The sequence below is a fragment of the Salminus brasiliensis genome, chromosome 11, assembly GCF_030463535.1.
Source record: "Salminus brasiliensis chromosome 11, fSalBra1.hap2, whole genome shotgun sequence".
NCBI classification, from domain to species: Eukaryota; Metazoa; Chordata; class Actinopteri; order Characiformes; family Bryconidae; genus Salminus; species Salminus brasiliensis.
In genome coordinates, this window is record NC_132888.1 from 33,282,532 (window position 1) to 33,304,188 (window position 21,657).

The 21,657-nt window shown below is 38.1% G+C and overlaps 1 protein-coding gene across 2 annotated transcripts in view; it reads right to left on the minus strand.

The window, feature by feature from the left end:
- Positions 1–635: 635 nt before the first annotated feature.
- Positions 636–21,657, minus strand: part of nyap2a (neuronal tyrosine-phosphorylated phosphoinositide-3-kinase adaptor 2a) — a 41,110-nt gene continuing 20,088 nt past the window's right edge. For both annotated transcript variants that reach the window (XM_072690678.1, XM_072690677.1), the window contains 4 exons: positions 16,177–17,370; positions 9,814–9,981; positions 9,192–9,307; positions 636–4,561 (listed from right to left, as the gene is read on the minus strand). In XM_072690678.1, coding sequence (XP_072546779.1) covers positions 4,331–4,561; positions 9,192–9,307; positions 9,814–9,981; positions 16,177–17,370 — 1,709 coding nt within the window. In that variant the 3' untranslated portion in view covers positions 636–4,330. The remainder of the gene's footprint in view (positions 4,562–9,191; positions 9,308–9,813; positions 9,982–16,176; positions 17,371–21,657) is intronic.

Sequence of the window (21,657 nt, forward strand, 5' to 3'; positions counted from 1 at the left end):
CACAAAGGAAACAGAGACAATATTGCAGGTGTTTTTGGTGTACTGGCTGATCAATGTAAATCTCAACAAAATAAATTCTTGCTGTTCTAGAAATAACTGCAACATTGAATGAAATAAAGAAAAAATATTATACATATATACTATACATTGCATAAGTTCTTACTGCAAAATCAATAGCAGATGGTTAATTAGCAAAATCTGGACATTTGGGTTTGACCAAGTGACCATACACAACAGATGCAAAAATCCAAAGCATAAAAACAACAAAAGTAAAAAGTATTAATATAAAATGTAAACATGTATTGTCTACAAAATTAGATAATTTGGTTACAAGTAATTTTACTTTATTTTATTGGCTACATCTAGATGTCGATCTATTCTGATATATTTACTAGCATACAACTGCTGGTAACTGCTTGTTATAGAATTATTATAGAAGTATTATACAAGTATTAACACCATAGAATTATAGAAAAATATTAACAGAACAATTAGACAATTAGTCCCTCACTCGCTTATTATTTATTTATTCATTCACTCAATCACATGTCATTCTCCCACAGTGGCTTTGAATTGACACTGGTATGCGATATGTAAAGAGGGCATGGACAACAAAGTGCAAAAAAACATATTAGTTTATTTCATTTATAATTTAATTGAAAAGAGAAACAATGGTACAATAACCATACTCTTGTCATTTTTTACTCTTCTTTTGACAAAAAATAAAGACTGCAACACACTCAGTGCAAGAAAAGACACAAACTGTGACATCACCGTGCGTATGTCATAGCCCCCGCAGTGCAACAAATGCTTCCACAGAATAGGATAGTATTTACACACGCACACACATACGCACGCACACATGCCAGAGAACGCATACCATTATGTATGGGTCGGGAGTGAGAGTAAGAGAGCTAGATGATTTCTATAGCCCAACCTATGTGTTCCATAATCAGGGTATTTCTGTTCTCTTATTTTTTTTCTCCTCAAAACCATGGGTGTGTTTTCTTGTGTGTTTGAAACAGTGTACAATGTTCTTGAAACTACACGTTTTGTTACTCAGACACGAATCATGTGCTTGCTGTGTAAAAAATGTTTTTCTTTCTTTTTTCTTTTTTTTTTTTTTTTACTTTTTCTAGTGAGAAACAGTGTAACAAGTAGTTATTTTCACATTTTCACATTTTTATGTTATTAATGTTGGTGGCTAATCCATATGGTTAGAGAAATGAATTGTGTTTTGATGTTTCTGATGGCCAGTCTGAATTGACCTGCCACGCTCACCCTGGAAAAGTGTTCTTTCATAGCTACTTTTGTGAGCATGACAGTATGTTGCCTTGAGATAGAACTGTAAAATCAGGCTGCTTGGTAACATTGAGCAAGGAAATTACAGATGAAACTCTGTAAAGCTTTGCAGCAGTCGCTACAAAAGAACACTTCTGCGGGTGAGGCGCGTATTGGTCAATGAGAATTTATCCATGGCCACACTAATATTGCCAGACAGCATCATTATTTTGTGTCCAGTCCGTATTTCCATGGTCCAAACTACATGTACATGTAAGTATTACGACCTCTTTTGGTCAAGTATCATCTGTAACAGTTTTTACCATCTTGTTACAATAATCTACAACATGACACAGTGCAGAGTTTCTCTCTCTCAACATACCACCTTCCCCTAAAAACACTGAAAGCATTGGGAGTCTGTGCAAGCATGAGTGTTGTGCCAGAAGTAGGCAGCATGTGTTTAGAACTTGATACCAGGTACCAGGCACCTGTAGGTTCAGATTTTCTTTTCTTCCATGCCAATTTCACGTTTTCTAGACTAACTGCTGACCTTAATATTAACATAATACTGTGTTTGGAAAAACTGCCTAATTGCCTAATGCCTAATTACTGAACCACAAGAACCATACTGCCCACTAGTTGCTACTACAGACCCAGCACCTCGTCAAGTCACACTCTGCCTAGTTCATCTCAAGTTGTCTTTTTCATAGGATACTGCTTGCTCATTTGCTGTTTATTTGACATACCATCGGGTGTTGTTGAGTTTGTTTCTCTGCATCACACCACAAACTAGTTATAGCACAATTCAACTTTGACCTTTTAGCCCCTCCCCATAAGTCGCCACCACTTTTAATCACAGTGAACCCAGGTCTCCAAGGCAACACTTTTTGCATGGATGTCAGCTATGAGCGTTTCTGTGTGTGTGTGTGTGTATATATATATGAGTGTGTGAGTGTGTGTACATATGTTAAAAGGACGGAGAAGAGGGTTGAGTGGGGTGTCGTTGGCGTAACAGGGAAGGGGCCCCATCTTTGGGGGTGTGGCTAGTCACACCTGAGCAATCACCAATCACACGTTTATCATGACATCACAAAGTTCTGCCCTCAACAGTGCAAAGAACTAGAGAGCACAGTGCCTCATTGGTAATTAGTGAACACCACAGCATGACGCCATTCGTAGTTAGAAGCTTGTGAAGGTGCTGCCCTTATTAATGGGCAGACGTGAAAGATGTGGATTGGTCCCTCTAATGGCTGACGATGAAGCCAGCCAATCAATATTTGTTAAACTACTATGATAGCCAGTAAACAATGGCTAAATGACACAACCACCGGATCACTGCTGATTCACTATTTGCACCTATCAGTGACAGAAAACAATCAGTACTCTGTACATCACAAAGGACAACTGACATCCACATTACTGAACGCCATCTGATTCCATATCAAATCAGTCCAGGACCGCTTTGATCCAGAATCAAATTCAATTTGAATCTGCTAAATTCAAAATCGACTCCATCAAGGCATGCGCTTAACTCAGGCATATGATCTCTCTCTCTCTCTCTCTCTCTGCCTTTTGCCAAGTCTGAATCCTGCTATGTTATCCATTAGGCAAGTGGTTAAGGTCACGATTCCGGTTCACATCCATAGTCCAGGTTTGGCTGGACAAGGAAATATGGCTCTTCCGTAGTGATTGTAGAAAACTTGGTTCAGATGTGGTAAACTCGATAGAGGTCATAGTATGCCTGATGGTTGCTGATCTAAAACGTTTCCACATTGTAATGCATGCACTGTGAAAATCATTGCACTAAATGTAATTTCTTGGTAAACTTAAGTGCCTTCTGTGTACTACACCATGTAAACCTGTTGAGTTGGTAGTTGTTGAGTGCCCACCACGGCTACAGTAACACTATCCAAAATGTGCCTAAATCTTCCTGCTTTCATTTGGCTACTGAATTTGGATGTTTGATCAAACATAAACTAGCCACTTACTTTGATCGACTTTTATACCGGCCAAATGTAAAACTGCTTAAATTATGTCCAAACACAAGCTGTGCTAGTCCACCTCTAGGGGAGTCTGATTACATTTCAGCGATCCATGTTCTACAAATGTTTAGTGCAATTTAATGGCACATGGTACACTGACCTGCTCAGCGATATTGGATGACCTAGTGCAGAATTAAAGCAGCTAGCATCACTCACTGGCTTTAATACCCTCTATTTAGCATTTTGGCTCTAAAGGTCATGGCACTTGTAAGTACTTGACTGTGTTAATGTAGTCCTTATAGTGGGGACACTCAAGAAAAAGTTGAACAGCACCAGAGAAATCAGGCTCTAAGTGGTTGATGGCAACCTCCTTGTTTTTGAAGAGAGATCAGCACCTCAAATTCACACAACAAGACCTTAACGACGATCTACTATCATAACAATCTGGTTCAACATCCAAGTTCAAGATGCCAAAATAGATTCCGTTTTTTAAAATAGTGCTTTTCTTAAATCACCATATGAAATAAAAATCAGCTTTTGACATTCTTTTAACACATTTAAAAACTGTGGCATACTTAATTAAATTAAATTGTCTCACATAGTTTTGTCATAATGTATATATGTCTATATATATTTCCCTACCCAACACAGATGAGTGTCAATGCAACATGAAAAATAAAAACTAAATGAGAAGAAAACTTAAGAAAGATTAAGAAAGAAAATTTGAAAGAACAAATATTATCTCATGGCTAAACTTCTTGAATTTCCACTCAGAGATGTTGACTCCTTTAAGAGAGTTCTTCTATATAAAATCTCTAATTACTATAAGCATATTTTATATTAAGACAATTTCCAATATAAAAATATTAAATATAAACAGTGATAAGAAACCAAGGAGATCAGATCTCTCAGATTTTCAATCTAATTTGCTACAGAAGTTCCCTTTCTTTTCTCTTCATTCCTTTTGGCTGTCAGCCATTGTTTTGCCACACCAACATGGAAACATACAGGGTGGGAACCCTGGGTGTTCCTATATCTTTATCAGACTGGGGCACATGCACCTTCTATTAGATAGCTGTGTCCCAGAAGACAGTGGTCTGGGCGGAATAGGGTGGAGGCCCGTATTTCTTGCCCCCATTGGTCTTCTTCCAGCTGGGCAGGATGGGCATGCTGTCCTGCTTGCAGAGGGCCTTGTCTGGAGGTTTCTGCCGGGCTTTGATCTCCTTGCACAGATGTCGTTTCTTCTCAATCATCTCCATCATAGTGTGGTCCCCACATGCCCATGGAAAGGGGGGCATCTGGGGGGGAGCAGGTAGGATTGGGATTGGGGTAAGAAATGCTGTGTTTACCATGAACCTGCTGCCATAAGAGCACATTGGTCATTTCCAGTCCCAGTTCTTACAACCCTGTGCATGTTTTCTGTACATTTACTCACAATACTGACTAAAAGGATTAATAACTGACCACAGTCATCAATTTTAAATAATTACTTTGTATGTGAGTGAAATGTCACACTGTTTGGAGAGATTAGGTGATGTTTATATGGTCTTGTAATCAGGAGCTTCAGGTATCTTGACCTCTTTGACAAAGCTACAGGTAACATAATGTGCATGCCATAATGTTGGTATACAGTTGTGACTGGACATCAACATACACTTGGACATGAATGCCATGGAAATATTGGAAATTCAATTATGTCTTTTAAAATTATGATCTTGGAATCTATAAAATTGCTCCAAGGGACATTCCTGACTGTAAATCTACAAATATGATCTGATCTGTTATATTCACACTTTTCCATTGTACTGTGTGTTAATCCAATGAGTGCTGTCAAACAAGCCATTTTTATGTAGGCACAGAGCAGCTACCAGGCATAGTTAGTCATGACCACTAACAGGAAGTTAGGAAACATTAGCTTGGGCAAGTTAGGAGACATTTTGGAACAGCAGTGAATTCACTTTCAGCACTGAATTAATAATTGGGTAAGTCGGTAAATTGGGTGAATTAAATAAGCGGGTGTTTGTATATTTCTTCTAATATAAATTATATATTATAATATATACATACAAGTATATATACATACAAGTTAGTGAATGTACACCTTCAAAAAATGAAAACCTGTGCAGTTATTGTAAAGATGTATGCTGTACAACTAATCTGCCTCTGAAGATATACAGTTTAAAAAAATTATGTCCATGATGAGTGTATGCAAACTTCTGATCACAACTTTATATAACAAGTGCAATATGGTCACCAATTCCTCAGAGTAACTACCGTTATGGTACAGTAGCTAGTGGCTTAAAATAGATTTACCTGGTAAGCCATGATAAATTTAAATGAATATTAATTCTTTCACAAAATAGCGAAGTGCTCAAATCTGAATTGAGATTGAACAATATTTTTCCCAAAATTCCGTAAATGCTTTCCAACAAAAGATGCTATGAAAAAATACATTGTGGGAAGAGCATGGATAGGTCAGTTGAATCAGGGTCTCCAGGACTGGAAAGCATTTTAATGGCAGGTGTAGGCCATTCATTGTTAAAACAGATAGCAACCAAATGAAGGTTTTCTGTGTATTCTGACATTCAAATATTGCATTTCAGAATCTCACTAAATCACAAAGCTAGCTTAACAAACAGAGTATAGGACAGAGTACATATGTAGAATTACACAATGACTTTTTAATCATTATGATCAATGTATTTCACCAAAGCACTATATCTGGACATTACTACGTATATTCAAATAGCTATCAAATACTCTCTGGCCTGTTAAACATATACAGCACTAGCTAGTAATGGGCAGAGACTCATGCATTGTACTGTAATGTAGTAGGCCATTATAAAATAATGCTGTTGGTGAAGTTGTTTAATAATTACAATAGGACACACACACACACACACACACAGTCACAAGGATGCCTTGTAACATACTCATGCACACTTCAAAGCGAAAACAAATCTATTCATTCTTAACACAATAATCAGGCACATATATAATGCAGACACACAAGCATTAGTGCGCACACACACGTGCACACACACACACACACACACACACACAAACACACACAAATTGTGCTTTTGATGTAAAAAGCAGCAGACAGACACACAAAGGACAGCAGAGACAGGAGGACAGTATGGAACTTTGACATGGTTTTTATTGTATTTATTTATTAATCTTGTGTTAGTTGTTTACTAATAGCTAGGTTAGATTGATCTGATTTTAATTGGTTAGTGTCATAGAACATTATTGAACAATCACATATACACGTAGGATTGAGAGTCTGCTGCATCAAAGGGCCCATATCATATAAAACTCAAATATTTAAAAAAAAGTATGTGAACTAATAGAAATATAATACTATCTAAACATTATTAAAGTTTCAAAACATACCATTCACTCTTCAATACATGGAGAGTAATCTAAAAAAGACATTTTGAATAAACTGTTTTTATAATCACAAATACCAGTGCATTTGCATATGTTTGCCTATTCTGCCTAGAGCAGCGGTTACAAGCAGTGTTTCAGTGGTGCTTGAAAGTTTGTGAACCTATTAGAAGTTTCTATATTTCTGCATAAAGGTCCTCAGATGGTCCTAAAGGGGATAAGGAGAACCAAATCAGTATTACATATCTGTGACCAGCAAAAGTATGTGAACCTTTGCTTTCAGTATCTGGGATGACCCCCCTGTGCAGCAATATCTGCAACTACATGTTTCCAGTAACTGTTGAGATGTTCTGAAGAAGGAATTCTAGCCCACTCCTGTGTACAAAACAGCTTCACCTGTTATGTTAGTGGGTTTCCTTCCTCAACATTTCTGTTGGACTCATGAACATTACCAGCCAATGTGAGAAAGGCCCTAAGTTACCTTTGTGACCTCACATACTAATACACACCTTGCTCTTGGCGTGATCTTTGTTAGTTGACCACTTCTGGGGAGTGTAATAATGGCCTTGAATTTCCTCCATTTGTACACAATCTCACAGTCTCACTGTGGGTTAGTGGAGTTCTTGCTTTAGACATGAATTTGTAACCTTTTCCTGCCTGATGAGCGCCAACAACTCTTCTTCTGAGGGCCTCAGAAATCTCCGTTGTTTGTTTCATGATACACATCCACAAACGTGTTGTGAAGATAATTTACAATTCTAATCTAATTTCACCTTAAATTATCTAAATATAAGCTAATCCTAAAGGATAACATACATTTGCCACTCACAGATAATATGTAATATGTGATCATTTTCCACAATAAATAAATGAATGAAAAATCTAATACTTTTGTCTAATTTGTTTGATTAGGTTCTTGTTATCTACTTGTAGGACTTTCAGGGTCACATTTTTACAGAAAGATGGAACATTTTAAAGGCTTTGTAAAACTTTTAAGCACCACTCTACTACACAGTATACGAAATAAATTATCTGTTCAGGTATGTAAGCCCACACAGATGCCATAAAGGACAACAGAGGAAAATAAATTACAAGAAAAATGTAGGATATGGGCCCATTAAGTAAAGGCTCATTGGCTGTGAGCAACAGCATTTCTTTGGAAATGTCTACAGCATGTGTATTTTCATTTGTTTAATCTATATTTAATTGTGATTACAAGTCTGAAAAGATTGAAGTTTTACTGAAATTTCACAGAACTTTACATTGTATTCCAAATGCAAAAGACTGTGTTTGTGTGTGTGCATGTCATTGACTATGTTAAAAAGTGACATTGCTTTTGGACTAATAAACAAACAAACAAACAAACAAACAAACAAAGCATTCAATTAAGAAAGCATTCAGTCAAACATAGAGTTGCATCTGATCTATCACACTTTCCTGTGACCTTCCTGACAAAACCATGTTTGTATATGCACACATCAAACAGTATATAGAAATGTGACAACAAGACTTTCAATACCACCATACAGTTGTAAGAATGTAAGGTTTTACAAAATATAAAATGAAAACCCTACAAAATCATAAACCTGCCTGTCTAAAAAACGGCAGTGCTCTGACGTGTGATGCACTTAAAACGTCAGATTAAATATAATAACATAATAATCTAGATTTAATTAATAACCATATAGATTGCATACACTGTGTGACCACGGTTTATTTGAAAGTTGAGTTGCCTTGGTCAAATTATGAGTGGTCATTATTATGAGGTACACCTACCATATGTGTTTACTTATTTATGAATCACACACAATTAGACTCTCTTTTACTACATGTGTGTTATTATTTATCAATTTAACCTACAGCAGTTTAGCCTGGCTATTTACCATTTAGCTATTGTAGAGTATGATTTATTTGCAAAATCCTTTTAAGACTAATTGTAAACAGACCTGATAAACTGGAATCTATACTTCTAGCATCAGTACAATCAACAGATCCCTGGACAAAAAAAATCACAACAAAAAAATAATGTAATTTCCTAGATGTTTTATAGAAGTCTAGTTTAATTACTGGTCTTGAGCTTTATGGCAAATCATGAGTTGGCTTTTAGGTTTGTTTGATGTTTGCATATAAGTGCAAAATTATATACTAAATCAGACATTTGTCAGAAAGAAGAGACAGAATAGGGAAAACAGTAAAAAGCTGCTGGGTCCAGAGTAGGGTTGTCTGCTTTTTGTCAAATGGCCAGAATGTAAAAGACTTCTTAACACGAAGCAAGGCCGCCCTCATCTGGACCGAACGGGAACACAGGCAACAACAAAACAATGTGTGTCTGCTGTGAGTCTTGACCCACAGCAAACACACAACATCAGCAGAGCCACAGAAACAGCAGCAACAAGGATGGAGTGGAAACACAGCCAAGAGTTCATAAGGTCAAAAAGGAAACCCACACATACAGCAGAAAGACTGAGACAAGGAGACGGGACAGAGTTCCACATGCATGCGCTCTCTCGCTCATTCAGAGGAGTAAGGGGGTGGTACCTGGCATGGGCTCCCACTCTGATTGGACTCAGGGGCGTGCCTCTGTGGGGTTCCTACTGGTGAAGGGACTCCTGATGTCGAGGCAGAACGACCAAGCTTACAGGCAGCTTTTGGTTCTGGGGGGAGAGTAAGTAAGAGAGACATGTTTGTCTTGGGTTTTCTCAGGAATTGTTCTACATTGTTTTGGCATACATAGAAAAAAAGTCTTGTTATTAACCTTTTCAGTTATTTTGCAACAAAAATGCAAATGTTAACCCTAGCCATAAAGTCAGAATGTAGCTTTCTAAGTGCTTTATAATTAATAGTTTAATTTTAAGACTTACACCAATCAGCCATAACATTAGTACCGGTGAAATGAAAAACACAAATTATCTGCATCTAAAGTGGCATCTGTCTGTGGGATATAGTAAAAAATTCGTTCTTGAAGGTGAGGTGTTAAAAGCAAGCAGCAATGTGTGATATTTGTACGAACAACTGCAATAAATAAATAAAAAACTGTATATATTAATGTGATAACCAAAGTAATAAGCACTACCAATTAGGTAATAAGCATATAGCAATCTATATACATATAACTGTGTGCCGTGGAGCCCATTTACTAACCACGGCATGTATTCCTTACCTGATGATCCGCCCCCCAGCATGGTAGTTGGACTGATGGAGGAGCGGCCCAGGCGGGTGGGCGTTGCAGATTGTCCTGAGGGTGTGTCCCACTCCTGCAATTTTGGAGAAGCGCTGCGAAGAGCCCGGTCCTTACTGTCAGTACTGTGACTCCTGGCTTTCCCCTCAACTACGAACACACATACACACACAAACACACAAAAGACATGTTAAAGAAATGATTGGCTGTTTCACAAATGCAGCTTTTCTGTTTCAATTTAATTAATGATATTTACTCTATAATATGAACACACTGTGGTAAGTTTCTTAGACACTGATGTATTAGAAGCAGTCACTAAAGTTAATTTGAGAGAGAAAGAGGGAGAGAGGGAGAGAGAGAGAGAGAGAGAGAGAGAGAGAGAGAGGATGAGTGAGAAATCTAAACTGAAAAGGATAAGATGTCTGCCAGTGAAAATGCCAGACAGCTCAAAGGCACAACGAGTCACACACAATTAGACTCTCTCTCTCGCTCTCTCTCCATGTCTTAATGCCGGGCTCAAGGACCAAGAATCTACCAACCACATGGTGCCACTGTAGAGCCAGCCAACAGATCTAACTAGAACTGGACACTACATATGCTATGTATCAATTAGTGGCTACGTAAAATCAACAAGTAGAGTTTCTCCAACTTTAAAATCAATGTATTTAATAAGATTTTGAAAGCTGACTAATTAAATAAAGAACATTATACAATGTAGATGCAGGATTCCACAGAATATATAGTGTTATATAGGACTGCGGACATTTAGGAACTGCTGAATAATATACAGGGTTATCATTGGCTGGTTTTAAGTCACATGGCCACCATATGTGATACTCAAAGCTCAAATAATCGGTTAAATAACCATGTTCTACCTAGACTGCAACTAGATTATAGTCAGTGGGTTCACTTTCAGTGCTGAGTTTGTGCTCTCCTATCCTCCTGTCCTTTCACCCCTCTCTCCCTCTCTCTTTCTCTCTCTCACAGGGGACCTATTAGTCATCACATTCATCATGTCCTTCATTCACTCAAAAGACATTAAGGAAATTGCTTTACTAAGAGATGAAAGCTTTTCAATTATTTCAGATGGCAAGAGTTTGTGTGTGTCTGCCGGTGTTTATGACATGGATTTGTGTAGTGGTTTTGTTATGGTGGAATACTGCATTGTATTTTGCTTGACCCAAAAATCACACTCCCATGCTCACAATGATTGCTTACAGTGATGAAATCATACCAACACTGTTACAAATTCCCTGTTCTTTTTAATATTTATTAGTCCAAGGTACACCACATCCCATGAGGTCAGGAGTGTCAAACCATATTAGCACCATATTTCTACTAGAAAGAGTACATACTCTTTGTAGTATACATACAATTTTTAATATTTTACAGCATGTAGTAAGTTTGAAACTGCAGGGTTTTTTATTTTATTTCCATTACGTATGATAATGCTATTGTCCACTAAGACCATCTATCAATGCTATACTCACACAATACACTCACAATCACACATATGTAAACACAACAGGGTCATTCAGAGTAATGTCTCCAGGCATGTCTGCTGAGGTTCCATTAGCCTGAGCTGGCCTGCTGCATTACATTCCATTTAATTAACCTCCAATGCCATTAAATCCAGGTGCTACCACTAACACTACAGCTAATTTATCATCTCTAATGGACACACAAGCGGTCAGCTGGGACCAAACATGAAAGTTTTAAACAGCACTCTGTGTGTGCATGTGTGTATGAATGTTTGAGGGTGTGTTAGGAATGAATATACTCAAGGAGGATAATAAATAGTCATGATGCATCCTGATGGGCTAGTGATGTTTAGAGTCTTTACTAAAGGAGTCGCTATTACACTGCAACATGTTTTAAGACAACTACACATTACAACTACATGAGCTTTTATGGCATTCCATTCAAAATCCAAAAGACATTAATATGGAGTTGGTCCCCCTTTTTCCAGCTATAGCTACTGGTCTGCCACTACAACCCATTCTTTCACTAATGTTTGTAAAGGCAGGCTGCAAAATAACTGACAAATCTGACAAAAGTAATAATAAATAAAAATTAGATGAAAATGAACAAATGAAAATCCGACATTGAACCGAACAGAATTATTTTAAAATGTAAACTCATTAAACAGGCCTGGACAAAAAACGCATAACAAAGTGTGTCCACTAATTAGCATCACAGGTGTCTACAATCTTGTAATCAGTCAGTGTGCCTATATATAGGGCTACAGGTAGTCACTGTGCTGTATGGTGACATGGTGTGTACCACACTCAACATGGACCAGAGGAAGTGATGGATAGAGTTGTCTCTGGAGATTAGAAAGAAAATTATAGACAAGCATGTTAAATGTAAAGGTTATAAGACCATCTCCAAGCAGCTTGATGTTCCTGTTACTAAAGTTGCACATATTCAGACATTTAAGATCCATGGGACTGTAGCCAACCTCTCTTGACGTGGCTGCACAAGGAAAATTGATGACAAATTTAAAGAGTCGGATAATAGGAATGATAACAAAAGAGCCCAAAAAAATTCCAAAAACATTAATGGTGAACTTCAAGCTCAAGGAACATCAGTGTCAGATTGCATCATCCGTTGTCGTTGACCCAAAACACAGCTAAAAACACACAAGAATGGCTAAGAGGAAAATATTGCACTATTCTGAAGTGGCCTTCTATGAGCCCTGACCTAAATCCTATTCAGCATTTTTGTTATGAGCTGAAACATGCCATCTGGAAAAGGCACCCTTCACACCTGATACAACTGGAGCAGTTTGCATGAGGATTGGATCATAATACCTGCTGAGAGGTGCAGAAGTCTCATTGACAGTTGCAGGAATCGTTTGATTACAGTGATTGTCTGGTTGTGCAACAAACCAAGTTAAGGGTACACACACAAAACTTCACCTCCTCATCCCTGCAGTGCATGCCATTTTGACCTGAACATAGAGTTGGCCCCGCTGCAGTTTAGGGATTGGCAGGACTTCAGCAGAAGACACTAATAAGAATCTGTTGTGGGATTACCGGACTGACCTAATGGCCAGCATAGGGAGCCAGCAAACCAGCCTGCACAGCAAAGCTGCAGCTTTTAATGCAAAAGCTAAATCCAGAAATTCTGAAATTTAACCCATAATGCTTTACAGAGATAATGATGCACTATTTAGTTCACTAAATGACACAAAGTATGGTTTTCAGTAGTTAAGTTAGGCATTTGTTGTTTTGTTCTACTATTGAATTGTCTGACAATACTATTGCACATTGATGCTTGCTGTAGCTACTCAGCTCTTTGTGGGGTGAATCATGTGCATTTGCTCAGTGGAAGTATAAAAACATACTGCATGACTGAAAAAGTGAAAAAAAAGTGAGATGTGAGAGGTGTGTAATATTGATCTGTTGGCACTCATTTCCGTAGTTACATCTTCACCTACTGGTACAAGCAAAGCAGTGCTCAAATTAGATCAGAGTGGTGGATTTAAAGACATTTCAGTTTCCCTCTTTTACTAAAATCAACTGTCAAACATTTAATACTTAACCTAAATCTACATTTGTTTGTATTTTAAATGGTTATTTATTTTACCAATTTATTTTACCCATTGTTTATAAAAATGGTTTCAAATGGAGATGTGCTGATCCACTTATTTTGCCTTAATCTTAATGGCAAATATCATCCAATTCTGATCCAATCTTTGTGTTTTATTTAAATAAGATGTACTGCAAATTCTAAATAATTCAAAAATGATATATACTAAAACAGTTTATAGTTTTAACTAGTGTGGGGTTACATTTCTTATATTTTGTCTCTGGATTTGTGTAAAATTGATTTGATTTTTATATAAATGGTGACATTGTGGACTAATTTGTTTTGTTTTATAGCTTCAGATATTACGCCAAGTTCAAATGTTTCACTGTTCTCACTGCTGTGGGCTGGGAATAGTGTCCATCAAAAGGCACTGTGAATACAGTGGTAAAAACAAAGAACAGGAACTGGATTGGGCTTAAAATAGGCAATAACCAATCAATAAAAAAAAAAAAAATCAAGAACTGGCCCTGACCCACTGGATGGACTACATATCTATACACATATCTAGGGACATATCTAGTTTCAAATATCAGTTTCAAAGTCACTGAGCAAAAATAAATCAATAAACTACCAAGAACTATTAGAGGCTCCACTCCAACACTATAATAATCATATTATTTAACATATTAAATAAAAAGTAAACAAGTTTAAAAAATGTTATGAATCGGGAGTCAAAAAAACACCAAAAATTTAAATGAACAACAAACCAGTTCGAGCTGGCAGTATAATGGACTTGTTATGGCCAGAAATGATTCATATGCTGCACTGTCACCAACCAACCTAACACACCACATACACATATCCATGAACACACTTAGGCTTGCAGCAAAGCCACACACACACACACACACAGCAGCCGTTAATCTACCATCCTCCATGCTCTGTCAGCCACAAGCCCAAAACACAAAACCGTGGAAGACATACTGACAGTACCTGTTTTTGTGTGTGTGTGTGTGTGTGTGTGTGCATACGTGCGTGTGTGAGTGTTGTGTGTTTGAGGGAGGGGATTGTTTAATTGTTAGTGACTGACTGATGTATGTACGTGTGTACAGTCACATTCGCAGCGTTACTGTTGGTGTAAGCAGTACTGACAGACTGACGTGCATTTGTGTATGTGTGTGTCCGTGCGTGTGTACGTAAACAAAAATGACTGGGTCTGCTTGCTCGGCAAAGTTGAAGTGTCACTTCGGATCTGCAGAGAATAACAATGGAATACACTTTTCTCTTGTGTGTGTGTGTGTGTGTATGTGTGGGTGTGCACTAACCCATAACAACAGCCAAAACTACACAACCATCAACACAAACTCAAGCCACAAGCATTTTATATATAATAATGAATTACATTAAGAATAATACATTGTGTAAAACAATGTCAAAATACGTTTTAACAAATCAAATACTGGTTCCAGTCTTCTCTCGGTTTCTCTCCGTCAGTGTGTTGAGCAAAGTGTGAGAACTGTGGAAACCAAATATTAAATAGTGCTCTGCTCCACAGAAAGAGCAACTGCAAAGAAGAGTGCTCTAAAACAAAACAATTCAATTCCATTTCAGTTCTCTCAAAAATCTGCATATTAATAGAGAGTGTCCTTTGTATTACTGTTTGGACATGATTGCATTCAGACCAGACATAAATTTGCTGACTTTCAAAAGTCATACAATAACTATAAAACATATTTGTACTCTTTAAAAAATGGATTCATCCATGGTTCTTTAGTAAGTTTTATAGTATGTTCTACAATAAATAACATCATAACAATGTTAACTCAAATACATGTTTATTCTGATTAGAAAACTTTTCCTTGGTTCTATAAAACGCTCAAAGCAGTTTGAAGAAGACTCTCTCAATACAATATGGAGCTTTTTTGCCTGGTTAAATATATATATATATATATATATATATATATATATATATATATATATATATATATATATATATATAAAAAAGAACTAAAGCTGTGAGGCAACTGCCTACATCTTTGTACCCAGACAATGTGTAGGATGCTTAAAGCGACAGAAAGGTTCTCTAGGGCCATAGTTGACAAACCGAGGTGCTGGCAGTATCTTAAGAGTCAAAAAGTTTCCTAAGCTAGAACACCCCCAATCTAGCATTTTTTGCAGAAAAGTCATGTGCCACGCCTGATATGGACTCCAAAGTACAAAAGTTCCTCACTCAGTCAATAGACAAGCACCTCCTCAACACTACAACTCCCAGAATGCATCTGAGGATCACATGGACCCAGACTCTACCAATCACAGAACATTCTCACGTTTGCCATCCCTAGTTTTCTAACTGGTTTCACTTGTGTCATTTTACTCCAGCCTTTATAGACCTGTGTGTTTGGACTATGCTTTTGGAACTATCGCCACAGTTCACCAGCGACATACTGAACATTCTTTTCTCATTTTGTTTAAGTTGTGTTTTTCCCGGTTTTTGACTCGTGTTCTGGCTCAGTTTATTGTCGGCTCTGACCTAAGCCTGGTCTCTGATTATGTTATTTGGTTTTACCCTTCATATAAAAGCCGCTCTTATTTTTTACTGCAAGCATCTGACTCCAGTCTGTATCATTACATTATGGGACAAATGCATTTTTGGAAAACAAACACAGTTACGTTTGATATATAAAAAGCAAAGGTAAGGTAGAAAACTTATAGATTTTTAGACCATGTAAATTAGTTGCCAGATTTTGCCGTCTTAAAATTTGCATCAATATTCACATTTTTAATAGATTAATAAAATCATTGATAACTTACTTTCACAGAGCTCCTTACTCTTGCGTCCTCCAGAACCTTTTCTTAGCATGTTCTTCCCAGAGGTAAACAAATTGCTGAGCTCATCTAGCGGACTGGTAGGTGTACGACATCCACGGCCTCCTGATCCTGAACTGGACCCCCCTGACCCTCCTGATGCAGTGGAAACATTCTGCATGGATCCACCGTGGATGCTGGAGGAGTTTGAGAGGCGTCCACTCTCACGAGATCCGTGAGGCACTCCGGAGGCACTGCGAGGAATGGTGCCAGTCAGCAGAGCATCATACGGCGGTGGCCGTTTCAGGCTGAGAGGGGTCAGAGCACGTCCCATGCTGACGGGTGATGGGCAGGCAGAGTGGCTTCTGGGGTAACCGTGAGCCGCAGAGGAGCCACCACTCTTGTACAAAGCAGAAGGAAGGGGTGGGGCTGAAGAACGACCGGACACTGTGATCGTCTGGGTGGATGAAGCTTCCTTGCTATCTGCTGACTTCTTGTGGTGGTGATGATGGTGATGGTGGTGTTGCCCTGAAGGTTGCTGCGCGGGCAAGGGTTGCCCAGGGTCACCTGTTGTGGGAGAGGAGCCAGGCTTGCCGTAGCCAACGTTTTCTATCATGGGAAGTTTGGTGACATCAAGTGGAGTGAGAGGAGATTCATCTGAATTTGGGGAGCACTGAGCTGGTGCTGGGGGGAATACCAATAGGGGGGGTCTGTGAGTCAGCAAGTTAGGAAAAGGGGCAGGAATGTCACAAAGTGAGCCCCGAGGAGTTGACGGCCGTGTAAGTTCTACATCTGGAACTGCAGCTGCGGGACATGGCTCCCAGCGCGACTGGGCATGGTCGGTAGGCGGGGCTACTTCTTCATACATGGGGTATTTCATCTCCTCATACACACTCTCACCTTGATCGTCCTCCTCATCTGCATGGCCCCCAGTTATGTGGCTAAAGTCACGCAAAATGTTTCCCACCATCTCTATGTATACAGGTTCCGTCTCCTCATCAGTGTCCAGGGCAGGGCTTTGATTTTGGGACGCTGACTTCTTCTTCTGCCGCCGAGGCAAAGAGGCAGACTTGAACTTAGTGCTGTGGTTTCGGATGTAGGACTCATCGAAGGAGGTGCTGAGCTGAGTGTTGGGGTTACGCTTGGGTTTTGGAGGAGGCATACGGCGATACTCCTCACTGCATGGGCGACTCTTGGATGCTGTAAAAGACAGATTGGTTATGTTAGTTTATTACATATAATGTAATAAGCTTAATAGGCTGCTAGCTCAAGTCCCTTGCACTCAACATTTTTAAGAGAGGTACACTGCTGCACTGTGTTAAAGAGCACCATGTGATATTATTCTTACCCACTGCAATAAGACTCTACAATGAGTCTCCCTACTGATGATATTTCTGCTACTTCATGTAATAATCACTGAGAGTTAAACACTTTAATGCTTCCAGTAAAATGTCCACTGGTTCTCTTGTAAATTTGATGTAAAATATTTGTATACATTTATATGCACAGAAAATATTCTGTGTGGGTCACAGAAAAAAGGTAATTTTGGAACATTTTATTGGTCCAGTCATCATTGGTATGTTCATATAATCATGATACAATGCAAAGAACAGCTTTTTTAGTGATGAGTAGCTAACCCGTGGGCATAAAAATACACACACACACACAAACACACACATACACACACACATATATATATATATATATATATATATAATATGTGTATTTATATATATATATATATATATATATATATATATATATATATATATATATATATATATATATGCTATTCTCAAAACAGAATAGCCACTGTGCATTAGCATTGTGGCTAAGATACTCTGCATTGGCAGGATAGAATATAATATGCTAGCAGCTGTACTATCTTCACTGTACTCAGCAGCAACTGGGTTCATTAAAGTGCCACAGAGTGTTTGAAGCTTCATGCATTTTATCTTTTCTGTTCTCTGTCCCCCAAGGCTGTCACAACTAAGCTGTGACTTATTCTGTGTTTGTGTGTATAGGTGGGTGTATAAAAAGACAGCTAATAGACCCCTCTGAAGATTTTCAGCTGTAGTTTAAATTAGCTCTCCACTTGAGACTGGATTACTTAATCAATCAATTCATTAAGATGTTACTCCTGAGAAATAAGGCAAACAAAGTGGTTATGGTGTGCACACACACATGTCTGTGTAACAAAACTGCTCCATCTAAAAGCTGTAGTGAAGGGATGTGATGGTCTTTCCAACATGCTCATGTGTCTCTTAAGTCAATGCTACTATCCACCAATCAACATTATGCAAATAAATCATTCACTTCGTTCACATTACACAGTCATTTTAATAATAAAGTATTTATTTCATTTTTGATTAGGAGGATGATGTCCATAAGGAGGAGGAGGATGTCCATAATACACACACACACACAAATGAAAGAGAAGGGGGGGATGTAAAACTAGTAAAACTGTAAAACTTTAACTTCATGAATGAATTCAGTTCTGATAATCAGACAAAAGATTATTGTTTTCTTAACTCACTCCCTTTCATGCTTTTCCTCCCCTACTCTTCATAATCACCTCACTCCCGGTCAAGGGCACCCTGACTGACTTCTCTCTTCTGCCACTGGCAGAGTGGTGTGTGTGTGCACGCACATGAAAGCCCTTCTGTTCTTGTCATGGTTACTGTGGCGGCATGGAATGCATCAGAATTTTAATCTCCAACAAAGCTGGCCGAGGCTAGTGATTACATCATCTTCAGGATGGCAAGTAGGGTGTGTTTGTTTGTTTGCTTGTTTGTGTGTGTGTGTGTGTGTATTATGTAAATGAACATGGATGGCAGTGATCCACATCAGCCCGGTGGTGAAACTCAGTGACACACACAGATTAAGGTAGACATGACGACATGCTTTTGCTAATCCGAGAGAGAGAGAGAGCGAGAGAGACAGACAGACAGACAGACAGGCTGCAGTGCCCCACCCAGTCTTACTGACAGAACGAGGACAACGTAGCGACTGGTTTGTATTATACAATGTCAGGACATGGGGTCCCATCAGAGCCAACCTACTGTCCTCTGTATTGTTTGTATATCATGTGCATGATTCATGTATTATGTTCAGAAAAATAAAACCTCCTCAACATTCTAAATCAGGATGTTTGAACAACTAGCACTAATGATGTCTCAGTCGACCCCTCTCACACCTTTTACTCTGTGAATGTTTGGGAATCTGTATGTGCCAAGTATGAGTGCAGCAGATGTGAAAGGTGTGTCCATTGTGACCCTATTAGTGGCTGTTACTCAAACCTGCACACATACTTAGTACTGCATGTATGTTTCTTTATTCATATGTATTCATACAATCATCCATCCATACAATCATACAGTCATCGGGTCATGCACACTATTGCATGTTTGTTAATCTGTATGTACTGTTTACAAGCACAAGTAAGTAACTGCCACTGTACAGTACTTACACAAGAATTACACATTAATTAAACACATACCCTACATAGAGTCCTCAGCCCATATTACTATCAACCCATGACAGTGTCAAAAATAATTTATACTTCTTAAGCATTCAACTTATCCAAACATAATACTGCTCATAATGCTATATTTAATAATCATTTTCTAGACCTACCCCTAAACCTAACCCTTTAAAAATGAGAACATTTTGTAAAAAAAAAATGTTCCTGATTTGAAAAGACATCCCTTACCCAATGTATGGGTGATATGATGTACTATGAAAACATCTTGCCATTTTAATGCGACTTTTAGTCGCTTTTTTTTCCTTTGCTCTCTTGCCTTCTTTCCTCTCTCAGGTGTGTGTGTTGAGTGCATGTGATAGCTGTGACATTGGAAACACACAGTTGAAAATGAAAAATAGGCCACTATGTTCCCAAAGAGAACAGGTAACTCACCCTCCATCGCCCTCCCTTATTCTAGAAACAGGGTCATGGTGTTCTTTTTGTTTATTTTACCTCTCAGGGAGGATGCAGGCAGCTGCCTTTACATCTCTGACATCACTGGATATATGCTGTTGGTGTGTGTGCACTGTCAGCAACTGATTCCTAGAAAGATTTCATTCATCATTTGTTTTGACTATGGTTCTAAATCTAATCACATATTTTGTTCAGTACATTGTTTTGTACTCTGAATTGACAATGTTCCAGAATCCTGCACTTCCCATACTGTCTATATACAATATATTGCAATATACCACATTTCAACAGCATATTACCAGTCTTGCAAAAAAGACAAAAAAGACACTGACACAGAGACCAGTTTCCCCATAACTGTTAATGAAGGTGAAACAAAGGTGACAAAAATTTAGTGCTGGAGGGAATGACTTGGTAAATGGTAAATTCTTTAAAGAACTCTTTATGGTTTGTGAGTGTGAAGAACCTTTAATTTATATATTAAATAAATTAAAAAATAAAAAAATTGAAAAAAATAAAAAAATATATTTTAAGAGTATAGAACTATCCTCTCCTATCAGTGCTAAATTTGAGAAAATACAAATATTCCATACAACACCCATTATATTATATGTGATGTACAAACTGGGCTCTTCATTAGGTTATTGCAAATTCTGGGTAATCATATCTAATGTAGTATGTGCAATTCTTCTAGTATAGACACAATGATCAGATTTAATATAGTATAATTAGCATAATAGCTGAGTTTGTCATTTCTCATTTTTCTATATCTGATACCACTAGCATTTCTGCACATTAGTTGCAATTTCATAAGCAAGTCTACTTCATAAAACTATGACTACACCCACTCACTGTGGGCATTACCAATTACTGCAACTTCAGGTTTTTGTCTGAGTGGTTAATTTCACTGCAGTGATCTTTGCTTTCAATTTTAATTTTAGCCTAAGCTGATTCTGTTTATGTCATGTTTGGTTGCCCCAAGTCTAGCAGGTATAGCAAATCTTACAAGCCAAATCCAGATATTTTTGACAGATGGTGAGGGGAATTTGCAATTCTGGACTTACAACTCTGCATTTACCAAAAAGCAGATTAAGATCAGCTCTACATTACAGGCTCACAGGCTTACAGTAATTGGACAAACTAACAATTATAAATAAAAAAAATATATTTTTAATACTGAAAAGCAAAACATTTACATTTAATGGCTGCATGAAGTCTGAAACCCATGGACATTACCAACTACCAAGTTTTCTCCTCCCTGCAGATGCTTTGTCAGGCCTTTACTGCAGTCACCTTGGGTCCTTCTACCTTTAGATCTATCTTCAGTAAGTGAAAAGCATGCTCAGGTGGGTGACCTCTTGCTTGCTACACTCCAAATATATTGTGGTGATGTACAGAGGCAGAAAATGTGCCACTGTTCAAATACTTATGGATCTAACTGTATATCAAATTCTCGCATATTCGAGGAATAGTCTTAGAGGAATACAGTCATAGAAGAGCACAACTGCTGAGTCTATTGAGACTGGGTCAAGCGTAGGTTATATGGAGTTTAT